Genomic DNA, 15,526 nt, shown 5'->3' with positions numbered 1-15,526 from the left:
AAAGTATTAAAGCTTTCGTGACTGCATAAAATTACTCATTGGTTTTTTTTCGGTAAAGTCACGTATGTAGAAATACAACAAAATTATATTAAAACAAAAACAATCACGACGTTTCGATCACAACGCATGAAGATCGCTTGCGTTGTGATCGAAACGTCGTGATTGTTTTTTGTTTTAATATAATTTTATTGTATTTCTACATACGTGACTTTACCGAAAAAACCAATGAGTATATAATGTTCATTTTAAAGACATTTATTTATTACTATTGACAGTCAAAGTGTTGCCTTTCTCAAACGAGTTTGGGGGCTGTGCACATCTCCATTGACAGTCCTCAGCCAGTGGTGGAAATTCCACATTGCCCTGGAGATTGCCAGTCTCTCCAAAAACACAATTACTGTTGACGTCCCACAGCAAAGTACCTATTTTATCGACCTTGAAGGAATGGATGGCTTAAATGCACCTGTTATTGCATTTTGAAATTGCAATTTTACGACTGAGTCAAACACTCTACACAAGTGCCACATGGCTGCCTAATTTATCAAACAGAAGGAAACTAATATTAATCGCTGAAAATAATGTGGTAATTTGTTTTATGAAAAAAGATTGTATTATACAATTCACGGCCAACTACAAACTCTATTTTTGGCTAAAAGAACCAGTCATTGAACATTTTATGTTGGCCTTAAGGTAGGAAAACAGTCATTTATATTTACATATTAATCAAGGGCAGTACACTGCAATTTGCAATGTAATATTAAGCATTATTTACGTAATAGAAATTTCATATCCGCAAAAAATTACCAGCAAAATTCAGGCCACAAACTAAATTTGTGAGGAGCATTTAGAAACAAGACAATCCGATTCATTTTGCACAAATCAAAACACTTTCAATGCAGCATCTGCTCATTTAGGCAGAGCTTAGAGAATGTTTTTTTTTATTATGCATGCATCATTAAGTTGCATTGTGGCCCTCTGTGTAAAAATCACCTACCATGCAGGTTTTTGTATGCAGGCGTCAGTTTACATATGGTGGCAACAAATCGCTGAAGGCATTGTGTTCATACTTTTTGGGATGAGCAGAGGAAGAACAAACATGCTGGACAAATAGGCTGCAAAGGTCAGTAATCAAAGGCTTACTTGTCAATCATGTATGCTTAGGAATGCAAGCCCTCTGGTTAACCCTTTCATGTCAAACTACCTGTGTACTTACTGAGATGAAAACATAAATGACAATTACATAATCTTTCACTTTGTTTCCAATTCATCTTGTTTTTAGTTCTCAACGAACATCCCTCCATGCAAATTAAAGGCTGTTTTGTTAAATGTGCATATATACGTTGCAGTATAACAATCGTCCACCATTTAAACAGAAAGGATATAACAATGGCGCCTGCACCAGAATTTGTGTCTGTATGTAACACATAAAAGCACTGCAGTACGCATACAATTTCCAATGAAACAAAGGACCGTGTAAATATTTGTCGTGAGCTAATGCACAATATGCGAGGCATTTGCAGCGATGAACGTTCAATTGCTGCTTTGTGCAGAGAACAGCTGGCATAGAACAGGGAATGAGGACGAATATCAAAACAAGAAGTGTGCGACACAAATGGGTTAAGCCTCACCCGCTATCTTCTCCCCTGTGGACCGTGAGGTACATCTGGTAGAAATGTCCATGGGGTATGGCCCCTGGTGGCACCAGTAAGCCCACTCCTTTCAATGCGGTCCGGCAGAGATGGAGGGAAAATGAGACAAGATCTAATAAACATACACCTCGGCAAGCGGCCTTCACTTAATATCTGCAGGCTGAAAACCCCGCGCAGTCAGACTCTGGCCTTCCCCTTTGCCGACTACACAATGGTTCCCTTTGCAAAGTCAACACAATATTATTCCACCATCCATATTATAGGTTTTTTTGGGCTAGCTCGTGTAAATATATAAGTGTGTCGTTGAAACCCGCCACCACCCGACACAGCCAACTAGAAAGGGTTGTCACGTAAACAGAACATGACAATTCGTCACTAGTACAGCACACCGGTATGTTGGAGAGCCAAGCCACAACATTTACAATCTGAGTACGACGTTTTGCCAGTAATTACAACTAGCTTCATCAACTAGCTTCATCAGGCTGTTGCCTGTTCTGTTTACGTGACAACCCTTACTAGTTGGCTGTGTCGGGTGGTGGCGGGTTTTAACGACACATTTATATATTTCCGCAATCTAACCCCAAAAAAACACTTATGGATGATATTGGTCGCGAAAGCCTACATGTTATTAGACCAATTTCCGGAATATGTGCATTATATAAAAAAAAAACAGTTCTTTAACAGCGATGATTGTTCAAAACATGAACCTAAAGTATAGTAATCTACACAAGCTTTTACATCAATAGTTAAATATTTTGTTTTGTTTATGCTTGGTAGGACAACATTAAATGTGTTGTCCAGAAATAATCTTGCACGTTATACCAACTGTTTATTGATAAACAAAGGTCATTCAAAGTTAAGCCATGTTTTCATCACCAGCACGACATCAACATTACTTTTACTTAAACGAATTACAGTGTCCTTAGTCAAGCGAAGCACTTTTCCAATTTGTGTGGCAATGATCTAAGCCAGTATTATGCATCATCACAGAATGTTCAACATTTTCAATGTGCAACTTATCATCCATTCAGGTTTGAATGGCAGCACTCCCAATGATACGTTTTACGGAGTACCAAATAAATTAATGTGGCTACAGCAATAATTAATAATTCATAGGCAATCATAAATGCGTAACATCTGTTGGCGAATTTACAGTTACCTGAGCTCGGAATAAGAAGCCGCCCTCCCAGACATCCAAACGTGGCATAGACACTCGTTCCCTTGTCTTGGTGCAGAGGAGCGCAATTCTGAGACCTCCTTCTCTCCGACACACCGGAGTCAGATGTGTCCGTTTCCAATTCTAGTTTGATGTTATTCTCCGTGGACTGTCTCGTCGTTTGGTTAGCTGCACCTGCTTCAATGCCCAACCTCTTGTACGACAGCACAGATCTGTAGTCTCCCGTCGCACTGTCTAAGTTTACATCCATGTCTGACTTCCTTGGTGACAACATGCTCCCATAAAATCCGATCAGGCTCGCCGAGTCTCCGTCGAGGGCCAAACTTCTCGATGACAACCTGGCCCCGTTTTCTCGGGACACGTCAGCAGATGACACAGTGGGAGAGCTGCAGACCTTGATCTTTAAGCCAGGCAGCGGCTCCAGCAGTTGGAAATGCGTCATGGATATCTTCTGGGTCATGTCACACTGTGGATAAACTGGCCCATTGAATGAGCTGCTTCTAGCTGTCAGATCAGAATGCATAGCCATCCTCTGCATTGTGTTATCTGCAGGCAAGATCGCACGGTGAGAGTTTGGCTTTGTAAATACAAATCATAGAACAAAAATGTTGGGGCATTACAGGTTAAAGAAAATATTAGCAACACTGTCAGCCAATGAGATTTTTAGACCAATGTTATCAAGCAGCATTTGATTATGCAAGCAAACTGTGGATCGTTTTGACCTATGTCTCATCAACAGTCATGCTTGTTAAAACATTCTGCTGAATTACCCGATTTTCTAACAAACCTGACTAATAATGAGATCCACAAAGTCACAACCGGCCCATATTTTGCGTCCTGAAATAAAAAAAATCTGCTTAATAATATTGGTCATAGAACAAAAGAGGATATTAACTTGTGATAATAGGTTTTTCCCCTATTTTCTGGCAACAACACAGGTGTTAAGTTGTTAAAACACCAAACTAAAACCTTTTACAAGGAATCATGTCTGCATTAACCACAATACTTGTGGTCAGAATGCAAACAAAATACATGCTCTGATAATATATGCATCGTCTTTGAAACTGAAGGGTCTACACCAGAGACAGCTTTCTTTAGAGCTTCGTCTCAAACAGTGTTAGACCAGAGGACGCCTTTTGGCGTTTGAGACTCAAAAAAGGCTCAAAAGAATGCTGTCTCTGGTGTTGACCAATCATTTTCAAGGACGATGCATATATTATCAGAGTATGTCTTTTGTTTGCATTCTGACCACAAGCATTGTGGTTAATGCAGTCATGATTCATAGTAAAGCTTTTAGTTTGGTGTTTAAACATCTTAACACCTGTTTTGTTGCCAGAAAAAATGGGAAAAATCTATTATCACATTTTGGTACTGGCAAAGGAGGTCCCCTTTTGTAAATATTAACTTAGTGATGTATTTAGTACAGTCTATTTATTGTGTATCATGACTGCAGGGAAATGTGCACACAACGTAGGTAAGCATATATTATTTATTTGCACATGGTAAATAAATTGTAAACATATATAACGAATTGTTAAGGTGAAAGGAATAATTGCATTTGAATACAGTAAAGGCTTAATAGAAGCACAATATATAAATTACTTGCCAGATAATAGTTTTCAATTAATATAACGATTACAATAATTATAAAAAGTATTCCATTTATCATGTCTATGAAATATATTTACTTTCAATTACACTTCACCAACTGTTTGAAACATTGGAATAGTTATTTGACTGAACATAATTAACTATTAAAATTAAAATTCTCCTTTACAATGCCGAAATAAATGGTCTTCACAATCAAATAACTGTTCACATTTTACGCACTATATATGTAAAATTACTTGCAGTGCATTTCATTGCAAAGCACTCACCGTGTCTCACGGCCTTTTGACCAGCAGGCGCAAAGCCCCCGTACAAATCGGAGTTGGAGTTGATGATATCGGCCTCGTAGTTTTGTCGCCGTCGACGATAAAGCGCGACTGAGGCAGCCAGAACAATACCCACTGATACGACCAGGGCGACAGCCACACCACCATACAGGGCCAGCTCATCTCCAGTCTCTGACGCTGTATCACAACAAGGGCAAATGAAACCCGCTCCATTCTTATAACGAAAACAACAAGATCGGGCTGTTTCACCAGCCGCTCATTTCAAAAGTCGCTGTCCAACAGAAGAAAATTGCCCTAGCTTATCGCGTAAAAGTGTAACCCAGCAATTGCTCACTCGTGCCATTGCTGGCAGAATGGCAGAAGCGCCTCCCAAGGTGAGGGAGCAAAAAAGAGCTCCTCTAGAGGATTCTTTTGGCTTGCTCGTCCACGCTTGCCAGACATCTCCCAGCATTCTGGAGGCTTTGATGGAAAATTTTAACTGGTTTAAAATTATTTTTAGCAAACGGTTAATGAGAACTAAACCTTTCAAAACAACCATAATACAGGTTTTATGGGTTACATCGCGTAAATATATGAATGCGTCGTTAAACCTGCCACTACCCGACACAGCCAACTAGTAAGGTTTGTCACGTAAACAGAACATGCCAATTCGTTACGAGTACAGCACACCGGTGTGTTGATGAGCAAAGCCACAACATTTCCAAACTGAGTACGACATTTTGCCAGTAATTACTACTAGCTTCATCACGCGACAACTAGATGTAAAACAACGTTGAAGTGTAACCGGTAAAATTGGTTTTCGCTAAACCCAAACACAGCCGAAAAACCAATCGGTTCAACTCCCTGCCAGCACTGCACGCTCATTTCATACAGACATTCAACCACCCCAATGAAGCCCTTTCCAGAGATACCACATTGCAGTCAGATACAGGGCTGGGAATTGAAACTTGGGTCACTGCCATTGTATACCCCACCACCACAGACATATGCACACACACAGACATACTTGCTCATTAGGCACTACATCTTATACCCTCAGCGGCAAAGAACAACAAACAGAATTCCCCAAATTGTCCTTTAGAGTACACTGCATTGTACGACTGTTGGCGTTTGTTTACAGTGTTTGTTCTTCTTTTCCTCTCCTATTGTGTTGATATACAGCACACTGCAGGAAGCCTTTAATTCCTTGTTTGTGCAAAGCGACCTGCAAAGGGACAGCTATTTACCAATTACGCTGCTTTATGTTCAGGAATGCTGCTGAGATGATCCCAGTTAGAGTGTGATTGCAGATTAAAGCCAGAGCAATCTGCAGCAGGCAACTTAATCAAGGGTAAGAGAAGCTGCCTTCCTCAATGCCACTGCCATTAATAAATGATTCGACATCACTGATATAAATTCACTCAAGTCAACAAGGCATTATTATTGCAATTCAAAACTAACCAAATTTATAACAGTAGTAATGTTTATTTACAATTATCATTAAAGGGAAAATAATGAACACTGAACAACTATATTTTAATCAGAGTCTGTTATTTAACCAGGTGAAATGTACTGAAATTACTGTCAAGAATAATTACTTCCATAACCATGGTTCTGTAAATCCATGGAGGATTTATCTTAAATGGTGCTCAAAATTTAAATTCAAGTCACAGCCATGAACATAACAATATTGTAAAATGTACACAATTAAACATGGCGATTATCATGCTGAGACTGCAAAAGTGCGACAATCAGCTGCCATTAAATTAATTTTCACTAATTAGACACCGTGCCTGGAATCAATGTGTTTATTGTTAAATGTAGGCAAGTCTCATCAATCATTGCTTCAACAATTGTTCTTCGTTGACTTGAATAGAATACATGTTAAACGTAAATATGTTTCATTGTCCATTGAGTGAAAGTTGCTCAATATATATGTAGTGACATCGGGGATGTCACTGTATGGTGCTGGCCCGGAAGGGCCATGCCGTTCGATGTTCCGACATCGTGGACATCACCGTGTGGGTGGCTGTGTGTAGTACCAGCCCTAGCGTGGACAGCACCGTGTGGGTGGCTGTGTGTAACACCAGCCCTAGCGTGGACAGCACCGTGTGGGTGGCTGTGTGTAACACCAGCCCTAGCGTGGACAGCACCGTGTGGGTGGCTGTGTGTAACACCAGCCCTAGCGTGGACAGCACCGTGTGGGTGGCTGTGTGTAATACCAGCCCTAGCGTGGACAGCACCGTGTGGGTGGCTGTGTGTAATACCAGCCCTAGCGTGGACAGCACCGTGTGGGTGGCTGTGTGTAGTACCAGCCCTAGCGTGGACAGCACCGTGTGGGTGGCTGTGTGTGACACCAGCCCTAGCGTGGACAGCACCGTGTGGGTGGCTGTGTGTAACACCAGCCCTAGCGTGGACAGCACCGTGTGGGTGGCTGTGTGTAGTACCAGCCCTAGCGTGGACAGCACCGTGTGGGTGGCTGTGTGTGACACCAGCCCTAGCGTGGACAGCACCTTGTGGGTGGCTGTGTGTAATACCAGTCCTAGCGTGGACAGCACCGTGTGGGTGGCTGTGTGTAGTACCAGTCCTAGCGGGGCTTGGTGAGCACTGGGATAGTGTGGGCACCACGCACAGCGTGTGGTGGGGGCTCCCCCGAGGGGGAGTGGGTGAGTGTCAGCCCAGGGGCAGGGTTGCCCCGGGCCATGGCACTCTAGTTGACCCCGTAGACACATGATCCGGAGTGTCCACACAGGGGGCCCCAGGTGGGGGGGGGGGGGCTAGTGGGTGATCACGTGTCTAGGGAGAGTTCTTGAGAAGGATCGAGAGGGAATGAGAATGCTTGAGAAGGCGGGCGGGGCCGAGGGCAGAGCGGCCTCGACCGTAGGGGGATATAAGGCGGGTCCCTGAAAGGTCGCTGCATTCTACAAGCTGGAAGCTCAACACCTACAAGTAGGAGACTCTACGTCTCAAGCTGGAAGCTCTTCGTCTTACGAGGCAACCACGTGGTCAGAGACCCGAGTGAGGGTCCGACCCTTCATAGCAGTAACCACTCTGTATAGCGTAGTTTAGCTGGGCGGTCACCACCCTAGGCTGTATCGGGTAAAGGGTCCGTTACCCCTTTGTGTTACAGTGTTACAAATAAATGTGTTGCCTCTAAAAAGGAACAACGTCTGTGACTCAGTTGTACTCACTACAACTGGTGTCGGAAGTGGCCAACATGCTAGTTGTTTAGCTAGCTGTAGATTATGTCTACACGTCGCAGACCAAGTTCCTGGGCGTTGGGAGGTGAGCACGAGGACCTCGTGCAGCCTACCGTTTCGGAGGATACGGCGGAGACGCTGCCGGCGGAACAAGGCACCCTTTTGGAAGACTTCACGGCTACCAGTGGCGACTGGGAGGCCTTCAAGTGGCGGTTCCTCACGAACGCCGGCTTGGCGGGGTGGTCGGAGAAAGAGGTGCTACAGGCGCTACCTGCAGCCCTTGACGACGACGCCCTTGCAGCATTTCTTGCCATCCCGCCGCTGGAGAGGTCCACCCTTACGCAGGCCTTCGACCAACTGGCGTTCATTTACAAGCCTCCGGCGAACGTGCGCCACAAAGTCGCCATGTGCGTCTGAGCCCAGCAACTTTTACATTGGGACAGGGCGCTGGTGACTTGTGCCGTGTCCCGCACGGAGCCGGGGCCACCGCATGGAGTGAGGCCCCTTGGAGTGGTGGCGACCGGGGTGATGGTGGCACGCGGTGGACGGACGAGCGGGGGCGGTTAAGGTCGTCGTCTCGTTCCAGAGGCGGCCCTGTTACCTGCTACCAGTGCGGCCTGCCGGGCCACGTGGCTTCGGGCTGCCGCGTCCCACGTCGGCGCCTTCCGGCATCACCACCATCCTGCACCTCTCTTACATCCTGAGGCGAGTCACGACGTGCTCCACACTCGACCCCTGGCCTCACCCATCTAGGCAATTTGGTTCGCGACCCGATCGCGCGACGGTACGGGGAAGTCCTACGCGTAATCGCGAGGTGCGTCAACTCCAACCGGATCAGTGGTCGGAGCTGGCCCATCGAGTGGTGGATGCGACCGCGGGTTCGTCTACTGTGCTTGGGTCTCTCGCGGGTGTGGAATTAAGGATGCTGGTTGACGCGGGTGCATCGGCAACTATCATTTCGGTCCTGATTTTTTACATTCTGCCCCCTAAGTGTCGGGTTCTCGACCTTGTCAATGCGCCGTGTGTCACTGCTGACAGTGGCTCATTGGGTATCGTCGGTCGGATCATGTCCGAGGTACGCATCGCTGACGTTAGCTTGTCGGGACGCATTTTTGTCTCCATGTCCCTGACTGTTCCATGTTTACTTACAACCGATTTCCTTGGTAGGATGCCATTGGAAATCTGCATTGGCCGCGGCTGTTTGGAATTGCCATCCAGATGCCGTGTGGCATTTTTGCCTTCCCCTACCCGGTTGTGTGTGGCTAAAGCTACGGTGCAGGTGTCCGCGCCCGGCGCGCGAATATCTGTTCCCCTCCGTTTGAGAGAACCGCTCGATTTGGGTACTGAGGGGTATGGAGCTATAGCTCAGACGTTGGTGTCCGACGACCAGGAACCTTGTGTTCAGGTTATGAATGCTGGGTTGGACACCACGGTCATTCTGGAGGGTAAGGAGTTGGCTCATGTGGCTCCGGCACGTCCGGCAGGGGGCGTTGTCGGGAAGCCTTGCACGCGATGATCCCGGGATGTGGTTAATCGCCTTGAACCGGTTATCACGCCGTGCGAATTCATCTCATCTCCATATCGCTGGGGCCAAGTGTCGAGTGCGTCCGGCAACCCGGGGTGGGTGCCCACTGCAGTTGCTCCCGGGCGAAGCGATTCTGTTCCGCCCCCGGGCGCTGTACACCTGGCGTCCCCTGAACAGCTGCGCATGCCAGTTTCACGGGCTTCGAGAGCGGTTGATCCGTCGGCCCGGCCTACTGCTCTTCGTGAGGAGCCGGGTTTGGCAGAACATTAGCACATACCCTACGGGTCCTCCAGGGTGAGCGAGCCCAACTCCCCTGGGGGGGCCCAGCATCACGGACTCGCTCAAAGACTCGGTTTCGTGATCCCCTTGCACACAAGATCCCACGCTATCGGTTGCTTGTCACGCTCGCTGAGTCGTGGCAGTCATTGGCTGAACCTGGCCGCCATTGAGTTCGCGAGCATTGTTACACGGTGAAGGTGGGAGGTGTGATGGTATGGGGGATCCCGTGGTTTTCGGGGGGTTTTTTCCTTATTTTATTGTTGCTGTGTTGTTATGGGTTCGTTGGTTCATGCCCTTCTCCCTGGTTGGTTTGTACATTTGTGGATAGTGTAATTTTTGTACAGGTGGGTTGGGGTATTTATTTATGTTCTTGTTATTGTTGAGGCACACTGTTTTTTTCTCGTTACATTTCACTTATTGTTCATTTAGAGGGGGAGTTGATAGCCAGGATGGCTGGATGCTACGAAGGGGGGGGGGGGGGGGTGATGTAGTGACATCAGGGATGTCACTGGATGGTGCCGACCCGGAAAGGCCGTGCCGTTCGATTTTCCTACATCGTGGACAGCACTGTGTGGGTGGCTGTGTGTAACACCAGCACTAGTGGGGCTTGGTGAGCACTGGGATAGTGCGGGCACCACACACAGCGTGTGGTGGGGGCTCCCACAAGGGTGATTGTTGCAATAGAGAGGTTGCCGTTTCTTTCTCCCAGTGCAGCAGCTGAAACAATGGTGCAAGGATCCATACTCTTTGGTTCTTTCGGTAAAGTCATGTAGGTGAAAAATAATAAATAAGGAAATATTTCCTTGCTGTGGTTGTCACACCTGATGATGATTGCTTGTGTTGCAATCGAAACATCGTGATTTATTTATTTCTATTTTTATCTTTATATATAATTTTTCCCCTATGTGACTTTACCGAAAGAACCAAAGAGTATGGATCCTTGCAGTCACGAAAACTTCAAATCTAGAATGGTGCAAGGTTCTTAAATACCCGACCGCCTCTGTCCACCCAGCAGTATAAACGGGTAGACAACATTTGGTCGATTGGGATATCGTTTATGGTGCGGTAAAGTTTTGGAATTAAAATTTTCTTCAATTACATCGGGCCAGCGTAGAAGAGTAGGAAAAATACCCTATAAAGCACCTCTCCCAGAACTCCCTTGAGAGTAGTGGCCCTTCTACCAGCAGTGGAAAGAGCAAGCCATTGGAGGGCTGCAGCTTTACCCTTTAGCACTTTGAATAAATGTGTTTTCTCCAAGCATCCTGTTTTTTCGCATTTGCCACAATGCTCGGTAAGTAATTTTACAAATCCTGAACATGACTCTCTTCACTTGATGGTTTACTGAATAAGAATGATTATTGCTAAATGTAACCAAAAAGAGAATGTTCACTGCCATCTTGATCAGCTCAACACGGACACTTTCTCTCTTTAAATGTATTCAAAGCCGATAAACATATGCAATACACAAAGAAGACTTCCATCCTTCAAGTGTGCATGCATTTGAAATACATTCATGAATTAACACCCTGCAATTATGTTGATTATTTATTAGTTCTAATCAACACTGCACAAAACCCACACCACTTGATATATAAATTAGTGATGCCTTGTTAACTTAGCTTGACAACACCTTTAAGCTTAAAGTAGCAGATAATGCCTGTGTTTTTTTTTATAGCAACATTGCATGAAAAAGGGAATTAAAAATAGATTTTTACATTAACGCTTTTCAAGGTGTGATTATATTAGTTTGCGTAGCTTGTCGCATAAAATTTTCAGTAAAGTTGCTTTAAAAATTATTTCAAACAAGCCACACTTGTATTGTTAAGAGAGACGTGCACAACAGATGACACCATCCATGTATCAACATAACTAAATTGATGACTCTTTGAAATGTGTTTTGATTGATTCTACCTGGCTGGACCATCAATAATAGGCTTGTGGGCTGGCTGGCAGATGACAGAATCCCCAAGACCACATGTCAGCATGCATTACTGTTAGACAGCTCATTAAAAGCTACTACAACACCACAGGAGGGGGTGTCTCCAGTAGGACTGACAAAAATCTGAATTATTGCATCTGCTGGGACCTGTTTGTGCATTCAAAACCCATGACAATTGTGAAGGGAGGTGTTATTTAAAGCTGGAACTTGCTAAGGCAAATATGTATGAGATATGGTGCAGGTCAATTGCCGAACAAAGAGAAATCCATCGAATACTACCAGCAAAGAAGAAATGTTATTTTTTTAGAACGCACTGCTCATGCATGTGTGCAGCCGCATGTGTACACGCATGTGCTTGATATAGAAACTTAAACAACTATTTTTTTTAGAATTCATGAATAAGATTGAGGCCTTCAAAAATAAATGAAAACAGGATCAACAGCAATATGGTCTTAAACTGTCAGTGAAACTATTATGACTGTCCTCTCTCACCACTGTAAGAAAAGGTAATTTGCCGAACACGTGAATTTGCTGAACATAAATTGTCGTCATGCGTGGATAACAACGATAGCAGTGAGGTGTTTTAGTTAATCTCGTGAGATAGCTGCATAGCCCAACATTTAGCACATTCGTTTAAAGAGCCAATTGCTCAGTGTCTGATTCTCACTTGTGCCCCAAACATACACTCAGATGTACGATCTGTTGTATATTAGATAGTTAAGGTTCTGCGATATCATTCTACGAGGTAAGCATTGTGTACCAGCATCACAGTATACGTTGAAAGTTTGAAAATTACTTACTCGAACGGTTTGCCTTTTAGTTCTGCCCGAATTTTCAAACCCTGTGTCGAGCTATCAGCCATTACCTCAATAAACGTATTTGCGACATCGGTGCGGCCGCTATTCGTGCGTGCCTCACGGGCATTTGTTGAGCAGCGATTGACCATCCCTGGCGTATGATTGAGAACTGCCTGGTTGCGCCTCATTGACACGCTCGCAACTGAGCCACTGAGAACGTCACCGTCTGCCCACTTTGAACGATGCATGAGATGCCGTACCCGGGACACCCGGCTGTTCTCTCGCAGGGCTCGCTGCCTTCTCGATCTGCAGCACGGTGCTCTGCCCACGTTGGCCGAGCTCTGGTTTGATCATCTTACCCCATTGTGAACCCCTCTGTCTGTCACTCTTCCCTTCTTTCTTCCCTCCTCTCTGTCCTTTTTTCTATTTACTGCTTTTCATCCCATTTATGGGCGTTTTTTGAGGTGTCTTTAGGTCCATTAATCCGTACATTTATACCGTGTACGGCAACCCTTTGTGTAGTCAGTCTGTTTTTCAACGTTTGCTTTTGCCGAAAATAAATATATAAATGCATTGCAAAAGATGTTATGCACATCTAGGTTTATTTTGAAATGTAGATCATTGACATTGTTTTATTGAAATAGCAATCATGTACATATGCGTCAAAAGGCAAACCAGTTGATACGAGCAAGAGGGAGATCAAGATACATCACGTGCGAACACATCACTGTGTTTCTACTGAGGCAGTGTTGTGTGGCATAGGAATGAGAAAGAATAAATGCATTAGAATGATGCTCAAAGAGAAGAGAGTGGCAGACAATATGCGTTTGGACAGCAAACCCTTATCAGTGATGACACAAACTTGTCCTAACTTTTGCAGAGTCCATCGGATTAGTGATGACTCTCCTATGCTTGCCATCGAATATATATAAATGTTGGAGACTCGGGGAGACACTTGACCAGTTAATGATAACCTGGGACAAAAGCCCTGGATAATGTGTGACTGGCAAAGAATGAGGACACTCGGGCACCTGGCCAGTTAATCAGATATTAGTATTAGACTCAGACATGTTTGGTCGGTGAGTCATCTTCGGGTACAAAACCCTAGGCAATAATTGACTGGCAAGAAATGTGGACCAGGGGATTAAAAGGGGGGGGGGAGCCAGAGAAGAGATGGGAGTTCTGGATGGGGAGTGATGAAACCCTGGTGTTGTTACCTACCGTACGATGGAGACGTTACCGGTGTGGGTCATCAAATATAGAGACCTTTACTGAATATGGCGTCAGCTGAATCCTTTCACATATACAGTGTACACTGTGAATTTTATTTTGGAGCCATGCACTGGTGAAGTACTCACTCTGTATACAGAGAGCGTCGGAGCAGTTCTGGGACTGCAGTGGAGAGCCGTGGCAATCCTTGCCTCCGTTGACGGGGGCCGGGTTGGAGCACTCCCGGCTCCTCCAGTGGGTGCAGTCGGGACCACAGGTCGACCACTTGCTCCACTCCACCCAGCCGCCATCCACTGCCACGGCACGCAGCACAGCAGACGGGACGACGACACGGCACGCGGAACACAGCACAGAATGGCGTTATGACTTGTGCAAATGGGTGCATAGCGGAACATCCATTTTCTATACAGCACAGGGACACTGTGCCAACATCGATAACATGGAATGAGCGGAGAGAAACCAGATTCAGCACAGCACATGTTGACTGTGTCACCAATCGCACAGAAATATAAAACCCAGCTCCAACCCAGGAAGTCACTGTACCATGATCCACAACATGGCATACTACCCACAGAAAGCCGTGCCTCAGCAAAGTACACGATCCCTGCACAAACATTCACGACACCACATCAACAAAGCAAGACACAACTGCTCTTTCACTCACATGCATTGCCCTAGTCACAACATGTGGCATACAATATATATATTTTTTAATTTAACATTCTATCTGGGACATTGCATTTGAAGAGCAAAAAATTATAACTGTATGTTGAGTTGGTAATCCATTCGATAGCATCAAGAAATTGCTCAATGTTTAGCATCTATACATGCTTTGTACGCATATAATGGGCAATGGTCAGTTATGTGATGGACAGATTGCGCTTCTCCACAATCAGAATACAGCGACTTTCATTCTCCCTGTGTGAATAAAATGATCGAACATGATCAAGTGAGGCCCGTTGTTGTCTATGCAGGCTCGAGCCTGGTAATGCATGCAAAGGCATTCTAATCCTCCACGATATTTCATCCTTCCATCTGCAGAACATCTCCAACATCCCCCACATCTATTTCCTTAACCCAGCTACCGCTGAGACCAGCATCCCATGCCTTCATCATTTCTCCACTCGACTATTGCACCTCTCATTTTTGGTCCCCCCCCCTCCCCCCACACACACAAATCTCTCGTCTCTAAAACTCCAGGCGATGCAAAAAAATTCTGCTGCCAGACTTCTCGCTCACACCCATGAACAAGACCACATCAGCCCAATACTTAACTCCCTCCATTGGCTCCCAATACATTCCTGGATAAATTTAAAGATCATTCTCGCCATCTTCAAGATCCTCCATGGCATCGCCTCTGCCTACCTCTCATCCCACAATACTCCCCCCACACTCTCTTTATTCCGTTGACCAAGCCGTTTTGTTCAAGCTCCCAGCCAACTTCTACTCAGTGGGAAGAGGGGAGTTGCTGCTTCTCCTATGCTACTCTTGGTGGTCTGGAACTTGCATTCCCCACAGCCATCCATGCTGTGGAGTCTTTGCCCATCGTTTGCATACAGTCAGTCTTCATGTAGTCCTCTGCCTACGACTTCCTCTCTCTATAAAAGAAATATTCCCACTGTTTCTATACAGCTTCTTGAGGTGTATTCACATTTGTATGCTATATGAATCTAAATTGTATCGTATTATTTAGTTCATCCTATAATTTAGCATTTTAGGTGTAACATCCTGCTTCCACTCAATGAGAGATACTTATTCATTAAAGAATGCTCATAATAAAGGGTAGTACTTGTTACTCAAATGTTTATTTCGCAACGCTGTGATGATTGGCAAGTAATAAAATGCGTTAAAGAAAT

At 45.1% G+C, this 15,526-nt stretch overlaps 1 protein-coding gene across 3 annotated transcripts in view; it reads right to left on the bottom strand.

Moving 5' to 3' along the window:
- Positions 1-15,526, bottom strand: part of LOC116940228 (netrin receptor UNC5C) — a 159,813-nt gene that overhangs the window by 49,150 nt on the left and 95,137 nt on the right. For all 3 annotated transcript variants that reach the window (XM_032949714.2, XM_032949713.2, XM_032949711.2), the window contains 4 exons: positions 13,799-13,963; positions 4,704-4,898; positions 2,809-3,372; positions 1,629-1,716 (listed from right to left, as the gene is read on the bottom strand). In XM_032949714.2, coding sequence (XP_032805605.2) covers positions 1,629-1,716; positions 2,809-3,372; positions 4,704-4,898; positions 13,799-13,963 — 1,012 coding nt within the window. The remainder of the gene's footprint in view (positions 1-1,628; positions 1,717-2,808; positions 3,373-4,703; positions 4,899-13,798; positions 13,964-15,526) is intronic.

This window comes from Petromyzon marinus, chromosome 8 (assembly GCF_048934315.1).
Source record: "Petromyzon marinus isolate PM22_M1 ecotype Great Lakes invasive population chromosome 8, UKy_Petmar_22M1.pri1.0, whole genome shotgun sequence".
Lineage (NCBI taxonomy): Eukaryota > Metazoa > Chordata > Hyperoartia > Petromyzontiformes > Petromyzontidae > Petromyzon > Petromyzon marinus.
The sequence above is the reverse complement of the archived record's forward strand: the minus strand, read 5'-3'. Positions and strand labels throughout refer to the sequence as shown.